Source organism: Hipposideros armiger, unplaced genomic scaffold (assembly GCF_001890085.2).
Source record: "Hipposideros armiger isolate ML-2016 unplaced genomic scaffold, ASM189008v1 scaffold_62, whole genome shotgun sequence".
Taxonomy (NCBI): Eukaryota; Metazoa; Chordata; class Mammalia; order Chiroptera; family Hipposideridae; genus Hipposideros; species Hipposideros armiger.
This window is the reverse complement of record NW_017731412.1, coordinates 337,291-350,733: the sequence shown is the minus strand read 5'-3', so window position 1 is coordinate 350,733 and position 13,443 is coordinate 337,291. Positions and strand designations below refer to the sequence as shown.

General features: G+C 55.4%; 1 protein-coding gene across 5 annotated transcripts in view; it reads left to right on the top strand.

Moving 5' to 3' along the window:
- The first annotated feature begins 802 nt into the window (after positions 1-802).
- The window catches only part of PHETA1 (PH domain containing endocytic trafficking adaptor 1), a 13,844-nt gene continuing 1,203 nt past the window's right edge, over positions 803-13,443 (top strand). Inside the window, exons 1-4 of one of the 5 annotated variants that reach the window (XR_002123910.1) lie at positions 803-1,031; positions 2,539-2,621; positions 3,414-3,538; positions 12,601-12,641. Coding sequence is in view for 2 of the 5 variants with exons in the window: in XM_019641644.1 (XP_019497189.1) it covers positions 5,409-6,077 (669 nt within the window). In the remaining 3 variants the exon portion in view is untranslated. The other 4 variants (XR_002123912.1, XM_019641644.1, XM_019641643.1 and 1 more) reach the window with 4 other exon arrangements.

The window sequence follows — 13,443 nt, the reverse complement described above, 5'->3', positions numbered from 1 at the left end:
GGTACAGTGCCTGGCACACAGTACTCACTTAGTGAAAAGCTGTAGAATGAATAGATGATCCAGGTCTGTCCTATTTCTCTCCTGTCCTCAGGCCAGAACCTGACAGTGATTGAGTCCTGGAGGACTGTGGGGAGGCAGCAAGAGCAGGAAGTCAGTACAGGTCCAGGGAGGTGGAACTGTGTTATTTTGGGCAGAAGAAAAAGGACACAGCAATTCCTATTTGCCGAGAGCACTTGCTGTGTGCCATGAACTTTCTATACCGTGACTGTCTTTATTTTACAGATGAGGAAACTGAGGCCTAGACAAGTGAAGCGGTTTCTCTAAGACCCTCGGGAACTTCCCCTCTTCCCATGGGGCAAAGGGTCCTGGACATATAGTACAGGCCTCTGCTGATTTTGTCAGAACGCCCGAAATGTCCTGTAGTCACCTTTTTTTCTATAAATCACACATTTTCAGCATTTCAAGTTAATTTTCAATTTAGTTGGGCGTCCAATGTACTAAACCTGGCAACCCTAGCCAGGGAGGAGCTCGGACTCCAGGCCTAGGGCTTCAGTGAGGGGTCCCGCCTAGGACCCCGATGTTTTTTCAGGGAGAACCCGCCCCTGTCTTTACCCCTGGAAGCGCGTTGACGCTCGGGAAGCCAATCCTCTTTCCTGGGATAAGGCCCTGAAGATTCGAGAACCAGTCGCCGTCCCTTTAAGAGTGGTTTCGGGGGCGGGCTCACGGGGGCGTGGCGAATCCGGGTCGGGCCTGACCAAGCCGGGGGCGGGACACAGGCTGGGGGCGGGTTAAAGGGGTGCGCCCGTGGGTGGCTGACTGTCTGACTGCCTCCGCCTCCCTTCGTCCCTGGCGCGCTCTCCCGCGGCTGCGCCGCCTCGGCCGCCAGGGAGACAAAGCGCCGACGCCGTCCCCGTAGCCGATACCGAGCGGGTCCCGGGCCATGGCCAGGCCGCCCGGCGGTCCTGCGCCTCCCGTCCCGTCGCCGCCACCGCCGCCCTAGGCCTCGCCGCGAGGTAAGGCCCGGCCTGGAGGTAAGGGGACCTGCGGGGAGACCTGCAAAAGGGGACGCGCGGGGCAGGGCTCCGGCCACCGTGGGCCTCGGGGTCCCGCGGCCGCCTGGAGAGACCTCTGATGGGGATCTGCCCGTTTGCGATTACACATCAGTGGTCATCTCCCCATTAGGGACCCCAGCTGCGGGAAGGCGAAGTTGGCCGATGACTCTCCCCCCACCCCCACCCCCCTCCAGCCCCATATGGGACCTCTGCCGCTTTTTGAACTCTGGGGACAAGCCCTCCACTTGGCACTCACGTTCTGCCATTGACCACCCCATCCGGGGCTCCGGCTGCCGTTTAGGAAACTCAAGAGAGCTCCCACACGATACGAGCGGACAGAGGGCAGCTAGGATCAGAGCTGGACATCCAGTCTCTGCGACAGGCAGTGGGACTGCCGCTAGCCCGGCGTCCTGGCGCCCCCGTGGCCCCTGCTTCATGGTTCCCAGCACATGTTTTTCTGCTTGTACCTGCCACACCCTCTCCTGCATGCCCACAGCTAGGGGACCCTGTGGCAGCTGCATTCAACCCCAGGATCTGTGGTCTGGTTTCTCGCCTTGAAGTGTGTGCCAAAGTGCCATACTGCATTTTCCCCAGAGTCCAGGATTCTGGGCCACCCGTGTCCCTGGAGACCTTGAGCTCATTATTTGCCTTTTGGACCGCTTTCCTGAGTGCTCACTACCTGCTAAGCAATTTGCAGAATGGCTCTTCAGGATTAATTTATTCAGCCCTTCCCAGAGGGATGGATGCTAATAGTTTCATTCTGTAGATGAGGCTGTGAAAACCCCAACTCATAACAGCAATATTTTCGGTGCCTTTCCCACAGTTTGCCAGCAGGCTTTCCTCATTTTAGCTCATTGAATCCTCTCCACAGCCCCCTGACAGATGAGGAAACTGAGTCTTGGAAAGGTGAAGTGACTTTCTCAAGGCCCTCCAGCCTGGACTGGAGGAGGCAGGACCTTGGCCTTGGAACCAGAGAGGAGCTGGGTGGGCCCCCTCCAGCTCTCTGCCTGGCCATGAGCTGTGCAATTGGCAGCAGTGCCCACAATGGACTTTGACTGTCTTGGAAAACAACAGGAGTGTGAGGAGATAAGCCAGGGAGCAGGCCCTCCCAGAGGCTAGAGCCTGTGTCCCTGCTGCTTCCTGTCCTCCTACCCCCAGCCCGCCCCCCCTACGCCCTTTTTTGCTGGGCCTGGAGGAAGCAGGGTCCTGTGTCACCAGTGACCTTGACCTGGTTGGCCCCATTTGCTGAGCATGAGGGAAATGGTTCTTCCTTTGGCCTTAATGGGGTGGAGAGACCCCAAGATCAGTCTCTTTGGGCCAGTTGCCTAGAGCATTTGATTCTGGGCACAGCATTGTACCTTTGGCCACATGACTTAACCTCTCTGTGTCTGTTTCCACATCTGTGAATGTGGGATGGGGAACAGACACCCCTTCTCACAGGGCTGTTGAGAGGTTTAAGAAGATGATTGTTTGACTCATTCTACAGGTATTTCGGCACCAACTATATGCCAGACGCTGGAATTCAGATAAAACCCCCCTGCTGTCCTAGAGCAGGCAAAAATGACCCAGGTAATTTCAGGTTGGGGCACAAGAGAGTGACTAGGGGAGTCTCTTGTATAGGGTGGTCAGGGACTGCCTCCTCGAAGAGGTGATGGTCAAACTGAAATTGAAGGGTGAGGAGTCGGCCATGTGAAGATATGGGAAGGGCATTCCAGGCAGGGGGAACAGCTAGGGCAAAGGCCCCGAGGTGGGAACATGAGGAACAGCAAGGAGACGGCAGTAGCTGAAGCTGAGTGAGCAAGGGAAAGGGAACTGGACGCCATGGGGAAGACCGAATTTTATACTGAGAGAAGTAGGGAGCTATGGGAGGGTGTAGAGCGGAGGAGCGGTGTGGTTGGATTTGGTTTTAACAGGATCTCTCTATCGGGAATGGATTTCAGTGGAGGGGCCTAGGAAAGAGTTTGGCTCTTATCCTGAAGAGCATGGTCAGGGAAGGGACAAGGGCGGAGGCAGGGAGACCGATGAAGAGGCCACCGGATGGAGCCGTTCAGGCGAGCAATGATGGGGGCCTAGAGTGCAGAGGTGGCAGTGGGCAGAGATTAGGCCAGAGGTTGGAGGGGGGAATCAACTGGACTTGATGAGTGAGTGGTCATAGTGGGAGTGAAGGGAGAAGCCAAAGGCCACTTGCTGAGACAGAGCGCTGAGGGGAGCATGTGGGGAGGCTGAGAAGAATGTGTCAACAGCTACCACTTCTGAGCATGTACTGTGTGCCCGGCACCATGCTCAGCGCCTTCTGTGTAATCACTGTGTCATTGTTAACAACAACCCTGACTTAGGTGCTGTTATGATCCCATTTTACAGATGTGGAAATAGAGGCGCAGAGAGGCCTACAGCTTGCCTGAGATCACCCAGCCTGGACACTGCAGAACTGACATTTGAACCCAGAGAACAGCACGCCGAGAGCAGATTGGGCAGAGGGCAGGGAGGTGAGTGGTGGCCCGAGAGGTAGGAGGAAAATGGGATAAGTAGGCTGGACGGTTCCTGTGAGAAATGGGGCTGGGGCCCATATAGGGTTGTTGGGCTGTGGGGAGAAATGCATGAGGCCCATTTTGCAGAGAGAAACAGGCCCAGAGAAGGGCAGCCTGTGTCTGAAGTCACACAGGGAGGCAGAGCAGGGACTCTGGCCTTGGCCTGGTTCATAGGTCAGCACAGGCTGACCTCAGCTATGAAATCAGCTTGTGTTGCCTCTTCCAGGAAGCCTTCCTTGACTGCATAGGCAAGTGAGATTAGGTGGATTTGGTTGGAAGCAATCGCCCCCTGCTCCCCAGGTCAGGTTGAGCGAGCCACTACCCATATCTCATTCCTCCAGGCCCTGAGTAAGGCACCACCCAGGCTGGGAAATAAACATTAATTGAACATGGGAAATAAACATTAATTGAACACCTACGACATTCCAGGGACTTCACATACTTTGTCTCTTGGAAAATGTAGCTATTGTCCTATGTAGAGTGAGGCTGTGAAGCAGGAGCATAGGTGGGTCCTCACAGTGACCTTGGAAAACCCCAAGGGAGGGAGTGGCCGCATTGGGGGCCCCCGTACCACCTCCCAATAAGTCCGACCTGACCAGTGTTGCCCCATCATGTGCTCCTTGGGGAAGCTGGATAGAACTAGATTTCTCTGCTATGAGTACAGGATGATGTCTCCCCATCCCCTCCCCATAAGTGTGGGCCAAACCCTGGGCCCTCTTTCTGGATTATTGCACCACAATCTTTTCTGCCTGTCTGACTGCCTCTGCAGCCTCTCCCCTTCCTCACTCTGCTCTAGCCTCACCGGCCTCCTGGCTGTTCCTCAGGCACACTAGCAGGTTCCCACCTCAGGACCTTTGCACTTGCTGTTCCCTCTGCCTTGTGAGTCCCAGGGGCTCCCTCTCTCACCTCCTTTAGGTCTCTGCTCAGATGTTACTTCCTCAGTACAGCCTTTCCTTACCCCCTGTTCAAATCACACTCCCCTCTTGTCCCCAACCCACCTGACCCCCCTTCCCTGTATTAGATTTTCTACAGCACTGAAGACCATCAGGCGGATGCATTTTATCTGTTAATTGTCCCCTTCACCTGCCACTAGCACGTCAGCATCACAAGAGCACTGGCCCTCCATCTTGTTCACTGCTTTATCCTAGTGTCTAGCACAGAGCCTGGCCCACAGTGGGTGCTTAATAAACATTTGATAAAATCCCTACAACCCTTTGAAATAGGGTCTGTTCATAGCGTTGGTTCACGGACAGGCACATCAGAGCTGGGACCTGAAAGGGACCACAAAAGGTCAGCCCGTCTGGTCCCCGGGGATGATGGAAACAGCAGGGCCTGAAACCAGGCCTGGGTTTGAATTTCAGCTCTGCCCAACTTGCTTTGTGACCTTGGGTGAGTCACTAACCTCTCTGCTTTGTTGCCCCATCTGTCAAAGAGGAGGCAGGCTAGTCCCTGCCAACTAAGGTTTGTTTCAAGATGAGTTAAGATACATAAAATGCTTGGCATGTGGTAGGAATCCTCAACATTATTTTGGGGAGGAGGACAGCAGGAGGGTTATGAGCCTGGCTGCTGGGGCCAGGGTTTGAGTCAGACCCAGGTTTGAGTCCTGGGCAGTGTGAGCACGGGGCAGGTAGCACTACTCTTTGAACCTCAGTTTCCTCATTTGTGAATGAAGGGTGTTGATGGTTATGGCAGCCGAGCGTGGTGGTGAGGTCAGGGTGAGGCCCTGGGCGACCCTGGGGCAGTGGCCACGTGAGTGACAGCTGTCTTGGCTGGGGACAGGCCCTGAGCAGCCCCACCCGCTCCCGCAGGCCCCCGCCTCGCCGCCGCCATGAAGCTGAATGAGCGCAGCCTGGCCTTCTACGCCACCTGCGATGCGCCGGTGGACAACGCCGGCTTCCTGTACAAGAAGGGCGGCCGGCACGCGGCCTACCACCGGCGCTGGTTCGTGCTGCGCGGCAACATGCTCTTCTACTTCGAGGACCCGGCCAGCCGGGAGCCCGTGGGCGTCATCATCCTGGAGGGCTGCACCGTGGAGCTGGTGGAGGCCGCGGAGGAGTTCGCCTTCGCCGTGCGCTTTGCGGGGGCCCGTGCCCGAACCTACGTGCTGGCCGCGGAGAGCCAGGCCGCCATGGAGGGCTGGGTGAAAGCACTGTCGCGGGCCAGCTTCGACTACCTGCGACTGGTGGTGCGCGAGCTGGAGCAGCAGCTGGCCGCCATGCGGGCAGGGGGCGGCCCACCCCCGCCACCCCGGCCGCGCGCCCTCCCCTCCAAGGAGAACGGCTGTGCCGTCTGGAGCACCGAGGCCCCCGCCGCCCCCACAGGCACCTCAGCCCGTGCACGGCCTGGTCCCGAGCCCCCGCCACTGCCACCCCGCCGGCGGGCCTCGGTGCCCAGCGGGCCTCTGGACTCGGCCTCCTTTGCCCAGCTGCACGAGTGGTACGGACAGGAGGTCAGGGCCCTGAGGAGTCAGTGGCTCAGGAACCGGGCCCAGCCCTGAAGTGCTGGTGAGGAACCGTCCTGACGGGAAGTGGTCAAAGTCAAAGCCAGCCCTGAGGTCACCAGGGGTCCTGGTTCTGGTGGGACTCGAGTCCCAGGCTCTGCTCGGACAGGCCCAGCCCTGAGAGACTGAGGGACCTGGTCCCGAGGGAAATCATACTCAAGGCTTGAGGGAAATTGAGGTCCCTGTGTGGCCCCCTTTCAGGGGACTCAAGCTCTGAGAAGGACTTGTGTGATTCAGAGGAGGCCATTGCCTGATTCTAAGGAGAATCCTGGGCCTGGCTGAGCCTCAAGAAGCCCGAGAGGGCTGCTTTCAAAGGAACGCGAGCTCCAGTCCCAGTGCAAGTCACCCAGCAAAGGCCCGTTGCTGGCAACAGGTCCTGGCGGCTGTGACTGGGACCTGACGAGGATCTGCGGCCTGAAGGCAACTGCCTCGTCAGCCCCGCTCCTGGTCTCAGCACGGACAGAGAGACAGCTCGGCTGTGCCACGCCATGCCTGGGTCTGACCTCCATTTGCTCCAGGGCCTTCCAGAGTAGCTGGCTTGGCTCCACGCTGCCTGCCTGGCTCCCGAAGCAGCAGGTGAAGAGGTGGGCAGGTTCTAATGCGTAACCGGTATGGTGAGATTGCCTGGTCCCGAGGGCTCCCACCCTGGAGTGGGGCCCAGGTAAGACTTTGCCCTGGGCCGCAGCCAGGCCTTGAGGTGGTACTCCTGGCGCAGTAGTTGCCCTCTGGCCTCGGGCCGTGTCCGTGTTCCTATGGTGGCTCTCACATGCTCTCCTGACAGTCCTTCACCACATCCTTCACTCTCCTTCCCCCAGAGCCAGCTCTTCTGCTCCCAGACTGGGGTGGGGCCTCTCGGGAGCTCACCTGACCTGGTCCAGTCTGGCTGGGCAGCTGTGGCCTGAGCTGACTTTCCGGTAGGTTCCACTAGGGAGGGGTGGCCATGAGCTGACTCACCATCCAGAAAGGACCCCGGTGCTGATCCAGTAGGGGCAGAGAAGCAGTTATAAAGCTGTGTTTGGCTTCTGGAATCCCCTCCCTCCATCACAGCCCAGCCCCCCCCCCCCCCATCTTCCAGTGGGGAGGCTGACTGCTGTTTCATTCTCACCACAGAGGTGGTTCTTCAAGGGAGAATCTCATGGGAGCTGGGACACTCCTGGTCTTCAATCTGGGTCATGTTTACAGTCCTCAGTGCCCTACACTGGGGAGCACCCTGAGGATGCCTCCTCCCAACATTTATTCCCCAGAGGGTCCCTCTTGGTGACAGACCGATTTGGCCCCAAGGCCCCTTCCTGCTGTCTTTAGAGACCCTGGGGCTGGGGGAAGATTGGGGGCTGTCTGTATGTCTGCAATCACCAGCTCACTGCTGGCTCAGTTGACTGGGCTTCCGTTTTAATTTAATTTTTAATACTTAGGTGGTTTTTTTCCTAGCAACAAAGCTTGGTGTTTTCTCTCCTTGTTTCTTGTGGCTGGTGGTAAGGGACGGGGTACCTGGCTCTCGGCTTGGCTGGGGGGGGGGGCGGTGGGCGGTGAGACAGGACAGTTGGCACTGCCCCCAGGGAGAGGGCCAGGAACCTTGGCTGGAGACAAGGCCACCTCAAGAATCTCACCTGGTTCTTTGCCTTTTCCCAGCATGCCCTGCTCTGCGGCAGGGTCCTCTGGGGTTTTGGTACGCTTCCTATTCTCCTCTTTCCCCAAATCCTGAGCAATGGGGGTGGGGATGGTGGCTCCTGTCCTTAGGTTCTGGGTCTCCAGAGGTGTTAGGAGCTGCCCAGAGCCCATGTCCTGGCCAGACCCAGCTGGTGGAGTGAGGTGTTGACCTCAGTCCTGGTGCAGGTTTACAAGCTACAAAGGTACAATGCCCTGGTCTCCCTGGGGGGGCTGGTGGGAATTGTGCCCCCCCACTCCCCATCTCCCAAAGCACAAGATGGGGTCAGGCTGCCTCCAGAGTTGGGTGCGGGAAGAGTTATCAGGCAGCCTGGGAGGGGGGTGTAAAGGCGAAAATAAAAAAACCAAAAGTTTGTCAAGTAGTGGCTGGTTGTGTCATTTTTTTCCCCATCAAAATCCTAGATGGGTATGCCTGGCATGGCCAGGAGCAGGCCCTACAGGAGAGGTGACCAGCGTGTGCTGAGTGCCCCCCCCTCCCTCCCCGGCTGATGGCTCTGCCAGGCACATTCTCACAACCCCTTAGGGCAGATACCAGCCCCATTTTACAGATGAGGAAACTGAGGCACAGAGAGGTTAAGAAATCTGTCAAGTTCACACAGCTGAAAAGTGGCAGAGCAGGCACATAAACCCCTGGAATCCTGTGGAGAAGGGCAGAAACTTCCAGAGGAATACGGGGAAATGGAGTCGCAAAGTTCCTTTTCTGAGGGGAGAGAAGGCTGAGGGAAAGGTGAGGATTTGAAAGTCGACTATGGGCTGAAAGCCTGACAGTTGGGAGGGATGGCAGGGATGGCAAATGGAAGAGGCAAAACCATGTTCTTGATCAGTTCATGGGGCCGCCGAGGGCCTAGAGTGAGGCGATTCTGGCACTAATGCTTGTTCAGAGGGAAAGATCCTGCGATTAGTAATGTCTGTCATGATCACAGGGTGGACGGTGGTGGCGGCTCGTGCTATGTGTCTGCTATAATATCTCAGACTCATGGAGTCTGCTGGGCTAATGGGGGATTCATGGGTGGCAAGGGGCTGGCCCCAAGGTCACCCAGCGTGATGGACTAGGCGCTAGGTCCTCCTAATATGGATTCAGAGCTTGGGTCACATGTCTCCTTTATGAGCCTGGAAAAATCATGCACATTCAGGAAAATGTGGCTTACGATGAACAACCTACAGTCCTCGGTCAGCAGAACAAGTTCAAGAACGAGAAACGAAAAATATTAAGGTCAGGGAATCATGCCACTTGTGAGTATCCAGCGCATGCTGAGTAATTCCTTCCACCTCTCCTGGGACCAGAGCTGACACCCGGGGGCTGGGGGAAGTGGCTCCCCACGCAGGCTGAGTCAGAGCACTGCCTGTGGCATTTGTGACCACAGCCAGCACAGGGCACAGAAGGGGGAGAAATGGCAGCTCCAAGAAGGAGGGCCACGGGTATGCCCTCACCTGCCGGGCTTCTTAGGGCTGGAATGTTGCCATGAATTCAACTGAAATGGGGAGGGGAGACAAGTCGATCAACACCTAAGTGTCGTGCATCCGCCGGCTAATATGTCAGTGTTTCCTCTGGACCCAGGGGAGGTGTTCAGGGCACACATCTCAGGAGGACTAAAATATCCCAGGAGCATGACAAAGTAGAGAAAACAGTCTTCACGCAGACAGTCTGGGGGGTATTGTATGTGCTCAGAAGGAACATTCTGAGAAGCCACTTGGGATGGGGGATGAGAAACTCAAAAGGGGCAATAAGGCCAGAGGTTATGTGCTGGCTGCCCAACATCCATCCACCCTGAAAAGATGAGTCAACTTCGATCATTTGTGCTGCTCCCATCTGACTTGGAGCGATTAGCTAAACTGTAGCTGCTCAAGAATAGCTGTGTGACCCAACTTTGCCCAATGTGATGTTCGCAGAAGCTCTTCTCGCTTCTAAAAAGAGACACAATGGAGAGCTCTTCATTGTTCTTTGGGGGTGAAGTTAAGTCTGATGCCTGGAGCTGTGGCAGCTATCTTGTGACTAAGAAATAGGCGACTCTTAAGGAAAGTATCCCCGGCTGAGTTTAGCACTCACTTGAAAATATCCTTGAACTGCTGAATCAGTGGACTCAGGAATCTGTCCTAATAACATCTTGTTATTTGAGGTAATAAATGGTCTCATTTAAAGCTTTAAGTGGGACATTTTGGTTATGTGCAGCCAGAGTCGTCCTAATGGATAAGCTTGAGTGACTGTGACGAACTGCAGGGCTGCTGTCAGCTTGGTGGGGTGAAGGTGAGGGCTGGAGTGCGATAGCCTGGCACAGGAAACAGGCCGCTGCTTCTCCTCCTTTCCCTGGAAGCCTTCCATCCCTCCTGCTTCAAAAGGGTGAACAAATATCCAAAGAGTGGCACTCCCCACACCTACTTCCAGCCCTATACTTTGTATGTTCCTAAACAGGACTGTTTTGTCCTGACTCTGGGGCTAGATCTGGTGCCAACTGTCCATCCCCCCCNATCCTTCCCCGGATCACCTTACACGGACTTTTGTTATGTAAAAGGACCTGCTCCTTGTCCCAATTTCTTAAAATTGGGGCATCCAAAACAAAACTCTTCCACACGGTAAAATAATAAACTGCTTAAGCCCAGCCGCAGATTTTGCATTTTCTGATGAAAACTTTTTAAAAGGGGAGCCCATGTTCTGTTTTTGTCTTCGGGTGTTAACGCAGTCGCCCGCTCCTGACAGAGGGGTCATGGCTATCTTAGCTCCGTCTGCCCACACTCGGGGCCATGGCTGTGGCTGCTTTTGCTGGGCATAGCTGTGAAAGCACTTGGGCGCTGGAGCCGCTGCCACTGCCCTCTTTTGATTGTCCAGGGGCACTGTTGTCACTGTGTCTCTAGTTGTGGGCTGAGACATCCTGGGGCAGCACGCCCAGGCCTGGAGGACAGGGACGAGGCCTGCTGCCTATGTGCCCCCCAGGGCCTGGCACAGTACCTGGCACAGAGACGGCAATCACTCCCCCCTGCCCCTCAGCCCCTCCCTGACTATAGATGTTCGGGCAGGAGTTGGTCCCAAGACACAAGCTGAGCAGTCAGGGTGCTGGGAATTTTGAATTGGGGGAACAGACTTAAGTTATAAGCCTTAGACAGAGAAGGGACAGATCAAGGCAGACTATGCAGTGCCCCAAAGCCTGGCTGAAATTCCTACTCTTGGATGTCACCACCATTCCCCTGGATCCTTCCAATAAACCATTTGCACACCTTTAAGTGGATCACAATTTCTTTTCACCCAACAGTTCCTGACTAGGGAATATCTGTCCCGAACTTCCATGCTCTCATTTCGACAGCATCCTTCCCAGGGCCGGGCACACCCAGTGGGGCCAAACAAAATGAAATGAATTAGAATTGCCTTCTATTTACTAAGACCTATGATATCTAGTCACCTGGGATGCTTCTTAAAAATGCCGATCCCTAGGCCCTGGCTCCAGGAATTCTGAGTCAGTAGGTTGGGGCAGGGCCCAGGAAGCTGCATATGAAGTAGAAACCAAGGGACTTTAGGACCACAGATTAAGAAATGCTCATTTAATCCTCAAAGAAAGTGAATTATAAGGCAGCGTGGTTGCCAACCTCCAAGGCGGCCCCAGATGTTCCCTGCCTCCTGGTGTCCACACCCTTGTGTATCCCCTCCCACACTGTGTGGCCAGGAAGGTACTGTGGAGGCAACAGCGGAGCTTCCTAATCTACATCACAAAAGACCCTGCAGCCTCTGCCAGTTTAGGGGCCATGTTGTGAGGACCCTTAGACAGCCCTGCGAGAGGCCCACTTGCAGAGAAACTATGGGGCCCCAACAGCCACAGCAGCCTGCCAGCCATGTGTGTGCACCATCTTGGAGGCAGATTCCAGCCCAGAACTGCTTTCAGCCTTAGCTGACAGGACTCAGGAGTCAGAAACACCCAGTCAAGCCACTCCTAAATTCCTGACTCACAGAGATTGAAAGATAAGTGTTTATTGCTTTAAGCCACTAAGTTTGGGCATTATTTATTATGTAGTAATAGAGACCAAATACAGGCAGATGCTATTATGAACATGTCCCTTTTATAGATAAGGAAATTGAGTCTCATTGAAGGGCCCTAGATTACCTGACAGTGGAGAATCAAACCCAGGCCAGGTTAAGTTCAAAGCCAGTGCTTTTAACACCTACAGCCTAAGGGGCTGGAGAAGGTCACAGACCATTGAAGAGATCAACTGTTTTATCCCTTTCATTGAGGCAGACGGGGCAAACCTACCTGGGTGAGGAGTTGCCTTGACCCAGGTCACTTGGGGTGGTGTTCCCTGCCCAGTCCCCACTGCTCTTGGGTTTGGAGGGGTAGCTTTGGCTTCCTGGGTGCCTGCAAAGGCAGTCCAGTCTCCAGAGCAACACACATCCTGGACCTGGGCGACGGAGAGCCTAGCCTTCAGAATGATCTCTAGAATAGTCGCCCCGGTGGCCATGGGTGTGGACAAAAAGAAGGGATTCTGTGGAAAGTAACCTCACAGGGTGATCTGATCATAAATTCCTAAATGGGCAGGTTAGGGTGGGGAGTCTCGCCTAGGCCTCTTAACTTCTGTAGGGAAAGGTCTTAAGCCAGCCCTGTGTTGTGCTTGTGTATCTAGGCTAACACACCTTTGAAATGCCAGAAGTAATACCCCTGGAAGGGGCATTAACCCTCAAGAGGGCACATAATCTTAACTGTCCTGTGATCCAATCCCCTCCTTGCTTTCTCCCACACCCATGTATGTCCCCTCCTTAAATCCCAATGCATAAAAGAAGGTGCAAAACTGTTATGTTCCGGGGCATTTGAGATCTTGCTCCCTGGCATATGTTGTCAGTTTGGCTCAAATTAACTCTTATAAAAATTCTCTATAGGGCCAGCCGAGTGGCGCGTTGGTTAAGAGCTGGCTTGGGACGCCAGAGGACCCCGGTTCGGATCCCACATATGAGGGCCAGTGACGCTGCCCCCTACAGCTAAGATGCTGAACAACAGCTCAACCTGGAGCTGGGCTGCCATGAGTCCCCGGCGACGGTGTAGGCTGCAGCCCCTGCTGCAGTGGGCTGCCATGGGCTACTGTGTGTAGCCAGCAGCCAGCATGAGTGGCTAGCAGCTGGCGTGAGCTGCCAAGAGTCGCTATGAGCGGCCATCCAGAGGCCGGCGACCGATCTGCCTCACCCAGGAAGAACGCAATGATAATACCAACATGGACCAGTGAAGCGACGTCCTCCACAACTAGACTGAAGAACAAAAAGGCAGCAACTTGTCTGTTCCCCTTCCCCCAATTCCCCAGCACTGTTCCCATCCCCCAATTCCCTAATAAAAATCTTTAAAAAAAAAATTCTCTATAGGTTCAGATATCGCTGAGGTTGACATGGGCCGATCAACCAAGTGAGGTCTGCGCTTGCGTTCACCAGGAGCGGGTGGGGGAGGGGGCTGCTGGTACAATTCAAGGAGCATAACTGGGAGGGGAAGGAGGGCTGGGGTGGGAAGCAAAGACCAGGGGCCTGAGTGTCAAGGCCTATGGTGGGAAGGGGCCAGGCTGCTCTGCTCTGGCCCGCCATCTCCCTAAGCCAATGGGAGTTCCTAACCTCCTAAAAGTGCAAGTCTAACTACAGCAACCACATGGCTCCCCAGTGCCCTCAGGAGAAAGGCGTAGCTCTCAAGTCCCAGGGGGTTTCAGGATTGGGCCTTTGTCCTTCTTTCTCCCCCCCCCACCC